This window comes from Neolamprologus multifasciatus, chromosome 23 (genome assembly GCF_963576455.1).
Source record: "Neolamprologus multifasciatus chromosome 23, fNeoMul1.2, whole genome shotgun sequence".
NCBI lineage: Eukaryota > Metazoa > Chordata > Actinopteri > Cichliformes > Cichlidae > Neolamprologus > Neolamprologus multifasciatus.
The window spans coordinates 8,039,585-8,057,105 of NC_140460.1; the positions used below are offsets into that span (position 1 = coordinate 8,039,585).

The 17,521-nt window shown below is 41.5% G+C and overlaps 1 protein-coding gene across 2 annotated transcripts in view; it reads left to right on the top strand.

Annotated features, from left to right (window-relative positions):
- Positions 1–9,615, top strand: part of plpp3 (phospholipid phosphatase 3) — a 28,478-nt gene extending 18,863 nt beyond the window's left edge. For both annotated transcript variants that reach the window (XM_085150589.1, XM_085150590.1), the window contains exons 6-7: positions 1,941–2,117; positions 7,518–9,615. In XM_085150589.1, the coding sequence (XP_085006715.1) occupies positions 1,941–2,117; positions 7,518–7,646 (306 nt within the window). In that variant the 3' untranslated portion in view covers positions 7,647–9,615. The remainder of the gene's footprint in view (positions 1–1,940; positions 2,118–7,517) is intronic.
- Positions 9,616–17,521: the final 7,906 nt, after the last annotated feature.

Here is a 17,521-nt window from a genome sequence, read left to right on the forward strand (position 1 = left end):
ATGCGTGCATTTGTGTGTGCCACTGCACTATCTTTTGTTTTGGCTAATGCACACTCAACATCTGCGTATTCTCAGAATGAGAAAACCAAGTATTTGCGTGTGTTAGTTGTGACTATACGATATCTCACTGTTTCTGGGCCAGAATGCATGTTGGTGGTTAAATAAAAGACAATATTTGTATTCAAGTTAAAAATGGCTCTAACCACAGCTATGTTAATGTGCCACTACATGGTGTGAACCAAAAGAAAAGAGGAGAATGGGGCAGGCATGTAAAGCGAGACCTTGCTTTCTAATTCTTTCTCACTTTGTTGTGTTTGTTCATGTTTTTTTTAATTTAACATTCACTCTGCATTGGTGCAAGAGGGACAAGGCGAGAAGATCTTACTGGATTCCTTTAGAAACCACCAGACTTTGTGTCGCTTTTGGCTCCATCTGTCATGGGAATTTATTCCTTTTGTTGTGTTTTGTTGGTATTTTCCTCATATCTGACTAGTCAAGACAAATTCTGGGAACAAGACTCGGTTAAAAAGGCAGAGGTCATGTTGGATTTAAAGAGGAGACACTGAACTTTATTCTAGATGATCATGAACGCTCTCACTTGCTTTTGTGTGACTTAGTGTGTTGAACCAGGCTTGGACTGGCTTATTTGGGTTACCTCAGTGTCTTCGAATTAGATATGGGCACACTGACTGGTAGGTTGTAGTATCTCATGTTTTGACTAAGTTCAAGTTTTCATTATTGTTCCCACATCCTTCATTAAAACTTTGTTAAACTGAAAAGGTTCACAGGCTGTGCAAAGTTTTTTTTTTTTTTTGGCTAGGTTTCATTCATAGGTGCATTACGTCAGACAAAAGCTCTTATCAGTAGTTCTAACTCACTACCTGACAACCATTGTATAGGAAGCCTGAAGTCTAAACATCCCTGCCAGCGAGGAGGAGAACAAGAACAGAAGAGATGGGAGGGATCGTTTCCTCAGCTATCGTAAGGATAAGAACAATGATAGGGTGTCGTAGAGGAAATGTGAGAGAGCTTTATGTCCACACCTACCAGGGCTAGTGGTTGGGGGTTGCAGGCCGGCACTGTCTGCAGGAATTGTTAGACTGACTGATTATAGGACACAAGTATGGAGGTCTAGGCTGGGTAGACCTTGGCTGAGGCTGGCCCTCCCAGGCCCTCTGTCTCTGGTTGTGAGAGACAGGAAGTCAGGAGTATGAGTGGTGGAGAAACACAGGATGTCTGAGGAACCTGGGCTGACCTCACCCCTGTGCATGTTAAGTGGATAAAAAAAGAGCAAGAGCGTGTATGACTTTGCTCTTGTGCAAGTGACTGAAAGTGGCCTTGGATTTAGTTTTTCCTGTTTTGGTTCTCCCCTGTCTTCATCATGACCCAGAAAATGGGCTGCAGGCGGAGTGTGAGGGGGTGCATCCGTTTTGTCTTCTGTTTGCAATATAAGAGGGTAAAGAGTTCATCCCAAGTGTTGAAACATGCATGGCATGGTATATATATATATATATATGCGCGTGTGTGTTTCAGTGGCATACTGTGGTTGTATTGTTTTTACAGCTGGGATCTTGAACCATGAATCAGTCATGTCCGGATCTCATGCAGTCAAGTGTGTGTGTTTCAGAAGACAGTATGCATTTCTCTATGGATCTGGCAAGCGCCTGCCCACTTTGAGTCAGTCTAGACCTCTCAGACAGTAATGATATACACACACAGACACCACAGGTGCAGGGTTAAAAAGGCAGCGTTTAGTGTCTTTTGTGAAAACTAGTCAGGTGTTTGTGAGGGTTTATTACTGCCTTCTGATAATTTAGGTTATATGTTTTACACCAAATACACAGAACATTTTCTGTTTGTCGAAGGGAATTTATGTCAGAGCATGTGCACAGTTTTGCATATTAAATTTGGTTCTTCTCTTCTCTCCTCCTTGTTTCCAGTTCTACATACAGTCCAGGTTTACATGGCGTGGCGCTCGTCTCCTCCGCCCATTGCTCCAGTTCACTTTGCTGATGATGGCTTTCTACACTGGCCTATCACGCGTGTCCGACCACAAGCACCACCCGACTGATGTCCTGGCAGGATTTGTGCAGGGAGCCCTGGTGGCCTACTGCATAGTGAGTTCACACAACACAACACATTCAAACGATTTGAGACATATGAGAAATGCAACATAATTAGAAACAGGAAGAGTGTCTGACATTTACACCTTTTCTTTAACTGACCATTGTGGATCCTACAACCAGAGCAGTCTTCAAATAAAGTTTGAAGTTATTCCACTTTTTCTTCTCTCTGCTTTTGGTAAAAGGAGAAACGGAGCAGGCAATGAAGACGTGAGGACAATCCGATTCCCTTTAATGAATAACACATTGCTTGGAGCCAAGCCCTAGTTAAGAAGTGTGTTCGTGAGTGTGTGTGTTGGAGTGAATCTTTGCCTCTTGGTGGGATTCCATACTCTACAGCCATTCTTGCTACTTTAGTGACATATTGTCACAGGAGTTGCCAGATGATTTTCATAACCATCGTCATTACACTAAGCTAGATGGAGCCAAGGAAAATTGAATTTGGGTCAAGAAGAAAAAAAAGGGGGGGGATGGTGTAAAAAGAAAAAGAGAGAGTGGGGAGGAGAGAGAGGATTAGCCTTTGAAACAGGAATGAGGCTGTTAATTATTTGGGTTTTTTATTTGGTGGCTCTGGTTCTATCAGCACAGCAGGACTCAGCTAAACTCTGCTGCCTGTGGCAAAAATACGGACGTGAACACACACACGCACACGCACGCACACACACACACACACACACTTACCTTTCGACAGGATCCAAATCATCAAAGTGGAAAGTTAGATTCATAAAATTGAGCAAGACCTCAGTAGTGGCGCCTAGCAGACCTTGGCAGAGCTAAAATGTACAAAAACACTCACACAAACACACACAGAGAATAACACACAGTCCTTCAATACCTGGATTAGAATTCATGAGCAGAAACCAGCAAGTAAAACAATAACTGTAATGGCCTGGCGAAACCAGTTCTCCTCCAGCTGGGAGCAGCCTTCTGACGACATCAGCCTTGACAAGTAAAGAAATTATGTTTTTTAGAAATATACGCATTGAACTCTGAATTGGCACATTTGGGGGAGGAGTAAAGGGAGGAAAGTGACTAGAGAAGAGCCTTGTCTAACGTCTTGGCTTGGGATGAGCATGGGTTTAATCCAACTCAACTATCCCACAAACTTTCTGCATTTGCATGAAGAGAGACAGCTTAATCCAGACGTACAGACACATTATTCATGTCCATATCCTTACAACACATATAATGTACACACACACGCACACACAGTCAAACCCCTGCCGATTAAGGCAGTGAGGTTACTTTTACAATGCGTGACGCCTTTTCTGATTTGCCAGGTTTTAGTAGAAACACACATCTGTGAGTACTTTACTTCAGCGCTTTCTGCCTCTCAGTAAGCAGTGGAGCAGAAAGAGCCTGATAGGAGATGAGTGGAGGCAGGACAGAGAAGATGTAAAGCCTGTGTGGCTTTCAGTTGCCAGCGGAAAGTTTTAAGATCTTTAGAGTCTAAGTTAGAAACTACACAAGTTTAATCATTTTTTGTAAATGTAAAATGAAGAATAATCACGATGAAGAAGGTAAAAGAATTTAGGAGTTTCATGGTATGCAGTCCATTAATCCAGTGTGAACCTTTCAACATGAAAATGTGATTTTCCAGTCACTTCATGATACGCAAAAGTCTGACTTGATGAAGTGAAGAAAAAATGAGAAGAATTAGTGGATTTGCTTGCTAGTCTCAAGTGCGCAGTCATGGACGGATGTTCTAAGTTATACTGTGAAACAGCATCTTCCTTTCCAAATAAATTTAGCTGACTCACTGCAAAGATGTATGTTGTGCCGTGACGTTATTGTTACGGGCTACAGTTAATTCTTTCATCGCTGTGCACCCCTGCTGATTGCCGGTAAATGAACAATTCAAATGTTTATGGACACATTCAGATGCAGTGATGTGTTATACTGTGGCTTTGTAGACTTTACTTTGTGCTTTACTGTAAGTAAAGTGCTGCTTTAAACCCTGCTGTCTGTCCACACAGATAAAGTCTCTGAGTTAAATACACCCGCAGTTTTTAAAAATACCACAACAGGAAGTATTGCTGTCTCACCTGGTACTTACTATAAGACACAGTGACCCAGTTTTCAATATGAGTTGTAATAAAGGTCAAGGCGACTGAATCCAACAAGAACCAGCTGTGATGAGGAAGGAAGAAGGGGGCAGCGTTTATTTGTTTTTCTAAGTTCGTTGTCATTTGCGAAAAGGCGTCAGGTCAGGCATAAAACTCCCCCCAAAAAAACAAACCAAGGCGCTCAGAGAGCGAAGCAGTCTTTGTGTGGTCCCGATGAACTCTTATAGAAACAGGAAAGCATTCATCATCGGTAAACAGATATAACCTAAATGTAAATTTGGAATTCTATGATCTGTGCCACCAGATAGCCTACACTGTAATTCTTATCTGTTCAGGGACATTTACAGTAAGATACGCGCTTGAAGTGTGAGACGATGTCATTGACTGATAACATTCTTAGAATTATGCAGTTGGATAACAGCTGTAGCTGCTACTCTGAACTCTTCTGGTGTAAATGGAAAATGTGTGGTTATAATATAATTAAAGTTGATTTCATGTGCAGGCAAACAAATAAAAAACATTTTGTCAGGTTCTTCTAAGTAATAGGTTTTTTTAGACACTGACTTAGCTAACTTCCTGTTTGACTCTGCTTTTAACTGTGTGTAAAGATATGCGATTAAAAGTACAAAAGGGTTTTTTTTGTTATGCAGTTGTCACCAAAAAACACCAAACTGCTGTGTATGCACTATACAGCACAATGGGGCTAGATGCTTTGCACGAGTGCATTAGCGCATATCATGCAAAGGAAGCGGTGTGGTCATGATAAGTCTTCCAACAGGGTAGGTCAAGTGTGATTGGTTAAAGCTTGAATCATGTAGCAACAGGGCCTGATGTAGCTGGCCATAAGAAATCCCCATGATAAGTATGGAAAGTTTCCCGTATCTCTGAGTCACCTCAGCGGTATGGCCGCATATCCATTAACACTCTATGAGTCATAGCATTTATAATATTTAAGACACAGTGCCCAAACCAACTGTTTTATACACAAAGGGCCATTTAAAGTCCATGAAGCACCCATCTGTTATGAAGGTGTCATTCTACATATCGGCCTTCTATCAAAGGTCACTACTAAATGTCCTTATAGTCTGGAAATATCAAGCTTAAATAGCGGAGAATGGAACACTTTTTGTTTTATAAATAGATCAGTGACTACATGTCGAGTATTTTGGGCAGAAAACCCAGATGAACACTAAACTGGCTACCGTTTGTCCCTTGAGACAATTTCCATGTGGCAGCATCATTTCCAATCCATGTAAAATCCCTGAGGGAAATATTCATTTTATTTCCTTGTAGAGCTGGTTCACAGTAAAGGTTCCCTTTTACATAGTCTAGTGTTGATGGGAGCTTCTCCCCCCTGGACTCCATGGCACAGGCCCTTCACTCGGCCCGGACTGGCATCATGGAAGGAAAAGCTGCTCTACCTGCCAATTATGTGTGTGTGCTTTCACGTATTTGTGTGTGTTAGTCCACAGCTGAAGCCAGTTTTGCTCATGAGTGACCTCTGCTCCGTGTAAGTGGAAACGGTAATCCACTGATACAGTGGGCTAGAGTTTCCATGGGCCCACTTCCTGTCCACTCTTGCCCCATTTTCCTGTTTGGCATATGATGTCATTGTGATCTTATGAAAAGCTTTTTTTCTTATTTTTTTTTTCTCTTTTCCTTTATTCACCACCAAATTAGTTTAAAAAAAATCCCTCCTATATTAGGGTGAGCAATACTAAGATCACTTCCTTCAGTCAGATTACTCAGTGTTGCCAGTCTGGGACTGAACATGGTGGAGGAAATGCAGAAGGGAGTTCCTTGTCACTAAAAAGTATCAAGATTACAGATGCTTTTTAACCACAAAGGACATTCCTCATCCAACAAAAAAGAAAAAACCTGGGTTTAGGGGCAGATCATCTTCTAGCCGATGACCACATCGCATTCTGCAGATACCCCTGACTTCTCATTTGGACATCAAGATATAATGCAAAATTCACTTTAACAATTCTCAAGAACATCCCGCCCATAAGAAAATACATGTGCATGTTAATATTCTTGCACAGAGCATAGATTGTATGTAGTCACTGGTTCGAGAACACCTATTTTGAAGACTTGATTTCAAGAATGAAAGGATGTAGTTCTAAGGTGCATACATAGACTGTATGTGTGCACTGCACAGACATAGATACCTGCTAATTCATGCTAAGTTACATGCAAACTAAATACCAGAATTTCAGTCTCCAAAACTGGAGCCTTGAACTCAAATGAACATAGAAAGCACCAGAATAACAAACACAGTCAAGAGGTTCAGTTTGAAGGCTTGAATTAGCTGTGATAAAGCCTAAAGACAGCTAGGACCTGGTTAGCACCCTACCTGTCACTCAAATGTCTCAGCGCTAGTGGTACACAACTTTAGGACTTAAAATTTTTAAGCTAGTGGGTTATAAAAGCAATTTTCCTTGTAAAGTTTTGAAAAGCTACAGGTACTTTTTTTTTGGTAAAAATCTGTCTTTTACCCTGTGGCTAGTTGTTTGACAGTAGCATGGTTATAATATGCTTTATTTTTCTACTTGGGATGATGCCACTTGTCACAGAACTAGAACTAGAAGTAACTAGTCCCCACTGAAGCAATTGTTTATGACCAGAATAAACATTTATTTATATCCAGCTTCCGGTCAGCATGCGATCAGAGTAGATGTAGGAATGAACTGCTCGCGTGAATTTTAACAGCCTTTTCATTAATTTTACCCCTCCAACTGCCACATTAAAGTTGCCCATCTCCACATCTCCATGACTTTTCCCCTCTTAGCCTGTTTGTGTCCATGTCTTTAAACCTTCTATCAGGATAATATATTTATGAAGTGTCACAAAAGTGGAATAACTTGCTTTAAGGACCTTTTTATAGTCAGCCAAACTAGCATCATTTGAACAGCTTTGTAATAAATTCTACCAGCATCACACTTTTTCAGATATCTACAAGCCAGATGCTTTATTCATTCCCATATTTCAGGCTCAGGTCCTGTACCAGAATCTACACTGTTAGAAACTATCCTACAACTTAATCCGACCAATAGAGGGCTGACTTCTCTGCTTTACAATAAAATGTAAAACTTCACACATAGCTTGGAATCAGACATCCTTGAAATGAGTCTGTAAGACTGACTAAAGCATAGTCAAATCAAATGAGATAAGTTAAACACGATATATGTAAATTAAAACAGTAACTTGGCTGTCCTTCACTGTGTGTCATTTGCATTAAACCAGCACTGCGAAACTTTTTTTTTGCACACAATCCAATCTTTATTTAGTTCTCTTTTCACATCTTATCTCACTTTGTGTCCACCAGGTGTTCTATGTGTCAGACCTGTTCAAGCCAAGGGTGAAGCCGGCCACACCCCCGCCCTCCCCGATTAAGAAGGAGCTGCTCCCTTCATCTGACATCATTGAGAGAAACAACCACCACAACATGGTGTGAGGGAGCCCACATCGTCTTGTGACTGAGGAGCCAATCGCAGCACTGCTCACCTCCCATCGGACAGTAGAATGTAGCGACAAGAGACAATTGCTGCTTGTTGAATGGCATCCTCCGCCCTTTTGCAGTGCCCCAGCTGGAGGCACTTTGTGGACTAGGGTGTCAGATTTGACATTTGCACTTCAGAGTCCACTCTCACTATCCAGACTTATTATTTACTATAACTACTAATCAGCATTTGAGCCCATCCTTTTGAGCACAAAAAAAAAGAAAGAATTGGAAGCTGAAAGACAAAATTAATTAAGAAGATGATAACTTGACAGACAGAGCTAAGGGTGGAAAAAAAAAGACAAACCCCCTGCCTAGGGAGAGAGGGATTTCCAGTGAAGCTTCCTCCCTTAACTCTCTGTGGCCTTGGAACAGCAAAGGAAAACAACTTCCTTACCTAAGGGAAGGAAATTACTGCAATAATTAGCAGCGTAGAAATGATAACAATATAGAAAAATATAACTTATAGCACTGTTTTAACTCCATTGTCCATTATCACCACTTGCTGCCTGAGATGTCTGTCTGAAAAGATCTTGATCATGCTGACACAATGAGACAGAAATATTGGCTCCGAGAAGCAAAACAAACCCAGGTTGGTAGTTTCATACTAGACTTCATATGTGGGGGAAACATAGTTTTCACAATAGAAACTCTGTATCTACAGTCCACTGTATGGATCACACACTGATCTTAGTAGGCCTTTATAACAGGCTACAGAGGAGTCCTTTCATTTCAAATCTTAGGCCCTGGAAAGTCAGGCCCTCTGACCTCACTGACCTCTGTCTCCAGATCAGCACATCAAGCTTTTTTTAGTGGATTTCAGAGTGGCCCAAGCCCGGGATGTTGCATTTTTGAGAGTTAGATGAAGTAAAAGGGGTTAAATTCTATGGAAGGATGGGGGCAGACCTCACAGCATCCGCCTGCCTGTACAAAAGGCGTGGCTGTGCCACCACTTCTTGGTGATGGGGCTATTCTCTGTAGCTTCCTAAACCAGAAGGTGATAGGTGGGTGGAATGAAAGGGTGTGGTCTGTTACCATGCACAGAGGGTGATTTACAGCAAAGCTGGCACATTATTTTGGGATGATTTGGGCTCTTTCCGCTGGCAGGGAGGGGCTCTCACCCACTCAATCACTCATTGGCAGTGGATGTCTGTCTCTCAAAGTGTGTGTGCGAGTGTTTGCATGTGCGTGTGCATTCTTATCTTGGTATGCTCGTGCTTGTTGTCAGTGTGATTGCGTGTGTTCGTGTGAATGAGCGCTGCGCCCTGTGAAAAGGAGCCCCCTCTTGATAAACTGTGTCAAATGACAAGCGTGAATGTGTTCCACTGTATGTCTGAGAGCAGGTGAGTTATAAAAACTGTGGATCTAATATTTTTATTCTCTGCTAAGAAGCATCTTTAACCTTGTATGTTTATAGCCTGTCCTGTGTAATCACTAACAGTTGTACAGTACAGCATACAGAAGTCCTTTTTATTTACAGCCAACTCAGATATCCTCCAACAACACACTCCGCCATGTTGCACATCTTTCTCATTGTATAGTCCGTCCTATCATTTTACTCTCTCTTTTTTTTATAAATATATAAATAATGTATAGATCACTAAAATTAACCCTGTAAGATATTGTTTCTTAACATGTTTAGATATATCCACTATACAGACCTGTGTTCTTTACAAAATGCTGCTTAAAAGCATCGATTGACAGATTTTTGTATTTAGATAAATAAACTATTGTAGATTGTAATAGTTACATTTGTAATATGCTAAAAAATACACCCCCTACTTGTATTAAAATTCATAGTATTTTTGTATTGTCTTGTCCTCTTTTGTACAAAATAAATAGCAGTAATGGTGTTTTTTCTGCTATATGTACTTTGCTTTATTACATGTGCTTTTCAATAAAAAAAAAACAGCTCATATGAACACACTTTTGGGGTTTGGTATGTTTTCCCTGACAGATGGATTTTATGTTTGTTTTTTTTTTGTAATTGGAAATTCACAAGGCTTGCCATTTAGGATCTGCCCAGACTGAGTCATCTGGCCATCCTCAAGTTCTTACACCTGCCAATTTCTCCTGCATCCATCATAGGCAACTATGTGAGTCAGCTGTTCCCTTATTTCCTGATGTATCCCAGAACTGGACATTCACTAGACTATAAACTAAAATTATGTAAAGATTTGGGTCACCGTGTGCATTTCAGAGAGGCCAGCCATGAGAAAAGAAGCTGTTGAAGTGTTAATTTGTCAGTGAAAACACATTTAGAGGAAGACTCGTCTCAGGGGGTAGAACAGATTATCTACTAATCAGAAGATTGGTAGTTCGATCTCTGGCTCTCCACTCCATGTACTGAAGTGTCCTTGGACAAGATGCTGAACCCCAAATTACTTCTAAGATATTTATGGGAGTATGAGGCTTGTAGTAGTGGCCGCTTGGTGCTATATAAGTACAAGTCAGGAGCAATTCATGTAATATATAATAATAGTGGATGACACTGATAATGAGTAGTTTCACCAAGAATTAGTTTATTGATTTTGATATGAATTGCCTTAAACTGCAGTCCTGCTACATGAATTATAGCTGATCTCAATGCCAGCCCACATAAGCTGATACCCATCTGTCCCTATAATTGGAAAATCTGATATTTAATTGCTTGAGTTGCCTCACAATGCTGCGTGGCAGCCATCCCCCAACTCTCTGTGAATTTTACTCACTGACTTCATAATGTCACTTTTATTTACTACAAATAGTATTTCACCACCAATTTAGATATTGCTCATCAATGCTGGTGCACAATAAGACAGTGACCTACCTTTAAAGTTATACTCAGTATCTTCCATTGGCCCACTTTCTTTTGTCAATAACTCTGCATGAATGCAGGCACAACATAAAAATGCACGCTGAGAAAAGGCCGAAGAAGTGCTTGTGAGTTCATGACCTCAGAGGCTGGCGTCATCAAGTGCGTGTGCGTGTCTGTGTTTATTCCAAAGCAAAAAGAGAAAAGAGTAGAGCAGAACAGTTTGTGCTTTTGACACAAGAAATATGTGTTTAATGCAAAGGCTACAGATTTCTTCATGCACAACATGGCCAACAAACAAAACGAGAAAGAAAGAAAGTGCATAACTGGTGCTTAAATGAGACCAAAGTGTTGAAAAGCAATTATTCAGAGCCATCACTTGACTGATGTCATCATTATTGTGGCATGCATTTTTCCCCCTCGGTGTCTTGTAAAGTATTGTCTTACAGCTGGTCTGAGGTCAGTTGTAAAGAATATAGCACCAAATGGATACTGCTGGTGAACAGCTGGTAGACCTGGGGTCAGCCATGCATGGCTGTAATAGTAGAGCGCCTGCCGCTGAGGCGAAGAGGCCCATGTTGTGGTCGTGTTTGGCAGCAGAGCAGAACTGCAGAACTGGCAGAGGGCTGTCACAGGGAGGCCAAGGCATTACACAGAGCTGTACCTCTCACTCAGTGTGCTGGGTGTGTGTCACCTCACCATGGCAAGCTGTAGTACATCCTTCTTGCTCTGTTTACTTTTACTTATTACTCATGTTTTACTCATGTTTTACATGAATAATAAGTAAGTGCTTTTTACTCTTGTTTTACTTGAGTAAGTAATCACTGATACGCCCACTCTCCTCTAAAACTCGAACAATTCTGTATCACTGTAGGAACGTCAAACCCTTTTGGTAATGTTGACATTGTAACTCTTGTTAAATGGATTACGTCTTCCTCTGTGGGCTGAGAAATATCTCCACCCAATGTCTTATAAAAGCTTTTCACAACCTAATTTGGATAAACTCAATAATGTGTGGTGGCTGTATTAAAAACAAGCCTTTTTCCCCCTCCACTGTTTCCAAAAGGTTTATACTTCTGTGATGCACAGATTTCAGCATCGATACTGTGAATTATGAAAAATGATGGAATATGAAACCTGTTTGAGTTATAAAGCTAATTAGACTATATTTGGATACACTTGGATGTGGAGGATAAGAGTTATTTGCTTGCTGGCACTTGCCAGGAGCAAGTTAGCTTTGTTCTGCACTGCTGGACCTTGTTAGAAATTCCAGCGTAATTGAAGTGGAGAACCTTTCCTTTATAACAGATTGGTAACATATGTAAGCACAGGCAGTGTACTGAATGACCAAAAGAAGACATCACGCACTGAAAGCAGTTTACTGGTAGGTAGTATATAAGGCAGCAATGTGAGAGAAATCATTTTCAATTTATAATTGTGAACCAGAATGTGTAAAAGTGGTTAAAGTGGCTTTCTGCTGGTTATCCAAAGCAGGGCGTACTAACAGACTTCTTTTCTTGCAATCAAGTGGTCATAGTCAAAACGCCCTGAGCAAAATGGCCACTGACACACATGATATAAAAAGCGTCACATCACAACAAGAGTGCTACTGTAGGTAGCTTTGGTTTGGTTTGAATGTTTCAAGAGAGTGTGTGAGGGAGATGGAGCAGAGCTGCGGTGAGGGTGGTACCTCCAGGAGCGCCTTGAGCAAGCTTGGAGCTCAGAGGGCCTTTTCTCTGCAGGGAACTGAGTCCGGGGAAACACACGAGCTGACCGGCCAAAGAAGAGCAACCTGGGCAACACTTCCCTGAGGTAAATGTGAAAAAGGACTCCCCGCAGCCAAATGTTTACACTGAGGCAGTGTCTGTTTTGCAGGTTTTAAGCACACGTGAGGTGTGTAGACATAATATAACACACCCACAGGGGAAACTCGTGTATAAGAAGGAATAAAAAAGAGAAAGGGCTAAGAGTTTTTACTGCACTGAGTTGAAAATGATTATTGGAATACTTTCCTGCCTCCAAAAATGCTGAAACATAAGAAAATGAATGACAGCACATTAGCAACAACATCCTTTTTCACCTGCCAGTCCTGCACTTCAGTGCCAGAGACAGCTTCTCATAACAAATATCTCCTAACCCCCCCCAAAACACTAATAATGGGCAAAATAGAGCAGCCTCTAAATAAATGACAAGAAGAAGCATTAACCCAGTTTTTCATAAATCTGCAATATTACATGCATATCACTGATTAAAATAAGGCCACAGTGGAGTGAAGGATGAAGCTATCATTCAATAGGCACATGTGGAGCCAGCATGAGGATTAATATCTAGGATTAATACCCTGTTTTTATGATGATGATCCTAGACTAGAACACTGTGTCTTTGTCTCAGCTGGGGAGATAATTTGACACTTTTTTTTGATTTGAATGAAACCTCAATCCAGTGAGTGTTAAATGGAGCTCGATGTGATTCTGGCATTAATTGACACAGACCGGAAGAATGGATTAACCTATTTATTGTGCTCCAGTTTTTAAGGTTTTAGATAAGTGTGCAATATATGGGCAATCAGTACATAACTCTGCTGAGAAACATTCAGTTTGTTTGTGTTTGACAGGGTTTTAGCCTTGATGAAAACATCTATCTGCCAGTAAAGCCACAACTTTGGTCCAGACTGATAGATCTCAACAGTGATTGAGTTTCCATATTATGCACATTACTTTGAGACTGTCTGACCTTTATCTCAAATACCTCACTGACACTCAGGCATTCAGACAATGAATCCTAGTGACTTTGGGAGTCATTTCCTCTGAACCCATATTTGTGAGTTTAAGTGTAATATGTCATCACCCTGGTACATTCGGTTTCCTTCAGAATTTTTTTGCTGTACTTTCTCTTAATTGCTAATATTAATGAAAACAGCTATAGTTAAGAAAGGGTTTTGGTATTTCCAGCAGTGTACAGTGGGTGTCACAGCTCTGTTCTGGGACTTCCCCACCCTTTCTCGTGCATACATTCAGGAGGTGGAGAGTCACGACATTATGACAGAAACAGGAAAGCAGAAGCGGGTCTGGAGGGGGGTTGCAAAGCCAGTCACAAATGCACAGCTACAGCAGGCGGGCTAAGGTCTCATGGTATGGTTTTTGTTGCTACTACTGTCATTATAGTGATGGGTTTCAGTTTTGCAATCCTGTGTTTTGTGGTTTATACCTTGATTTAGTTTTACTTCAATCGAGATTCCTTATCTCATTTTTCTGTTAGTGCCCGTTCCCCCCTGTGAGTCATTTTGTCTTTGTGGTTAGTGTTTGTCTTTTGGTTAATTCCTGTTTAATTTCAAGGCTGGTTTTCATTCATGTCTTGCATTAGTGCGACTTCTTCCTCTGTGACCGCCCGCCCTACCCTAATTGTTCTCAGTAGCTTCCACCTGTGTCTCCTTCACCTTCTGTTTGTTAGTATTTAATCAGCCTTTAGCGTTTGGGTCCCTCTTTGTGCTCACGAGATTGTTTCTTCTTGCTTCTCAGGTTTTCTGTTTATGTTCCTTGTATTATATTTGATAGTTAATCTCAGGGTGTTAAACATCACCAAGGCTGCTGCTGATGGAACAATCCACTAGATTCTCCTGTATCTAAATGAAATAATAATAAAATAATCCTGTTGACTTTTCTGGTCTTACTGACCTAAACACTTACAGCACACACTTTTAGAAGTGCTTTTCCTATAAAACACATTCATATTGCTGAGCAAATCCAGATTAAATACCGTGGGCATGTTCAACTCACTTCACAATACAGTCCTCAGGTATGCTGTGAAGGTAATAAACATGCTTTAAATGCATGTGGCATTTCAGTCTTAATGGCATTTGGACTGAAAACATGTTAGCCTCCAGGTCTATGGCTGTCAGCTGCAACTGTCAACACACTTGACTATAATAGATTCTAAAACACACATTTGTAATTTTCTGTCTTACTTTTAAAATGTCACTTTTTCATGGACATGAAAGTATCTGCTCTTTTCATGCACACAATAGAATTACCTTTATGTGAGATAGCGTCTGTGCCCGGTTAGGGAGCTGGATGGAAAAAGAGCGTGAGGAGAGGGTAGGATAGAAAGTTAATTAATTTCGCAGATGTCAGCTGTACATGGAGGCAACAGGTGATTATGTCATCTTCACATAAAAGGCCCCTGTGTCCTCCTCCCCCTGTTGCTCCTTGTTTCTCATCCAAAATTCTTCTCAGCATGCGTTAGAAAGCCCCATTTCATCGTCCTTACAAATCCCAATTTCTAGGTTTGCGCTTAAAAATGTGGCCTTATTTCCTAACCTATAAATGCCACCGTCTTAGTGCTCTTACTTCCACTTGTGACACACTGTATGGAAAACGCATCTTCCTCCTCCCATCTGCCCCCTTTCTTGGCCCATGTGGACAAATAGACAGGTCAAAAAAGGAGCAGCGGGATCTGGTTGCTCTGAACTTTTTTTTTACAAGACATGATCTTTACAGCTGAAAAAGTTTTATTGATCGTTACTTTCATTTTTTTTCTCAGTGAGACAGAAATTATTGTACCAAACACTGGTGGAGAAACTTTAAATGGAAAAACATACTGACATCTTGGCCTTTTAAAATGAGCGTGCACACACACACACACGCGCACACAGGCAAACACTCTCTGATGCAGTCAGACAGCTAGTGTATGCAGAGGCAGGGTTTCTACCAGGAATCAGCTTTCGCCTGTCAAGTATCTTTAGAAGAGACGAAGGATGGAAGAGATGGAGAGGAATGGAGAGGAGGAAGGCAGACGAGTGAATGCTGAGAAGGAAATGGGGTTGGATGACTAAGATGCATGCCTTTATAATCCTTTAAATGCACAAAATAGAATTAGGCTAACAGCCTTTTTCTCTCTTCAAGGTTGCCAGAAAAACAATTTTGTCATACAGCCAAACTTGCTTGAACCCCTACGGTTCACCTGCTCACGCAACACTCTGCTGAAACCCATAAACTCTTCATTGTATGTGTGTGTGCTGCCACATGCACACACAAAAACAGAACCCACAGAGGAATTCTCCTGCGGTGTGGAGCCACGGGGTGCTTATTAGGAATCAGAACATAGCTCAGCCCCTCTGGCTGTGATCCAGAGGCTGCTGCCTAATTTACTGGTCATCTGTGTTAGTGTGTGTCTGTGCAGCATTTTTGTATCTGTTGTGTCATCCTGCTAGGAGCCAACTGTGAGGTCAGCGCCCAGGGACCATGCATCTTGCTGACAAAGAGCTGAGTACCTGCTCCAGACATTTGGTCCATCCATCATACTCATAAAGCTGTGATATTCTCTTGCAGGAATTTACAGGAATATGTGTGTCTTTAGGGTGAAATCTGTAATTGACCATTTACCGTAAAGTAGCTTGTGACCAGTGTTGGGAAGGTTACTTTTAAAATGTATTCCATTACAGATTACAGAATACATGCCCCAAAATGTATTCTGTAACGTATTCCGTTACGTTACTCAATGAGAGTAACATATTCTGAATACTTTGGATTACTTAATATATTATCATGCTGTTTACAACTACATGAATGTACTATTGCTGTGATTTATTAGTGTTACTGAAGGTCCGCGGCTCCGAACCGTAGTAAAGGGACCTCTGGCTAATACGGTGGGTTCTGTGTCGGGCTGGTAGCCGAAAACTAGCTTTACTTTGTTGTCTGGGTCAACTTTGCTAGCGAGAGACAGAGAGAGACGTTGAAAGGCTGCTCCAACGGAACTTATTGTTTTTGGAGGAAAACACGAACACGGTGTACAGTCGAGTCTTAATAGCTTACTTACAACTGGGCTCGTCAGGCACTCTTCTTGGCTGCAGTGGTTATTATTATATTTACATGCTTCCAGCTCCCATTTTTGCTCGATGACAACTCGTACTTTTCCTTTTTCTCCCTCCCTCGCTCACAGACACAACGTGTATGGCAGTCCATTCTCCCAGCAGCACGGACTACACTGCCTATGATGCTACATTCATTAGAGCTATACCTGTAGCATTCTGCCTATTAGCTTAGCACAACAACAACAAAAAGGCCTCTCTCACAAAGGAAACACGCAGAGAGAGAGCGTCACCGTGTAACCATGGCAACCGTAACGCTGCCACCTGGAACAACAGAACGTGGCTGTCAAACAAAACCCAAACAGGCCTGACCCACGACAACATGAAACACGGAAGTACCGCCGTGTAATCCATTTATTTAAACAAAGTAACTGTATTCTAAATACCACCTTTTTAAACGGTAACTGTAACGGAATACAGTTACTCATATTTTGTATTTTAAATACGTAACGGCGGTACATGTATTCCGTTACTCCCCAACACTGCTTGTGACCCAGTTATAGTATTGTAATGTTGGACCCAAGATTACGCTGGAGCGAATATGATGACAGCAGAACTTTTATTCGACGCTGTGGTATGTTTACTGGGACACAGACACTTCCGCTCTCTCTCTGCTGCCACGTCCTCCGACTGTCACTGCCAACATATAAAGAGACACAATCACTGTCAGATCCCAGCACACCTGTTCACCCCGCCCCTGCGCCGCCCCGGGAGCTCACTGCGTCACCCCTCCTCTGCAGCGGGCCAGAAACCACACCCACGCCACAAGTATCAATATGTCTTTCTCTGCTACAGACAGAGGGCAACAAAGATGAGTTAAGATTTGGAATGCACTAGACTGGGACAGAATTGGGAAAGCTCCCACAGGTCCTCTAACACTGATGAATATCTGGTCTCACACATGCATGAGTATGTTTGCTTGATTGTTATTCATAGCTTGGCTAAACAGTCATTTTTGAATTTCTCCGAAAATTGGTGAAGTTTTTTGAGATGACTCTCCCGACATGTGTGATTAAGACTGAATCACTGTTTGCTCAAAGGGGTTCCAAATGTTTTTGATGTAAAGTTTTTTTGTTTTTTCATATACACGTATGCCTCGTAGTAACTGCCAGGGTAAATAATTGCAGGATTGCGGTGGCCAATTGACAGTCCCCCCCACCACCACCCCCC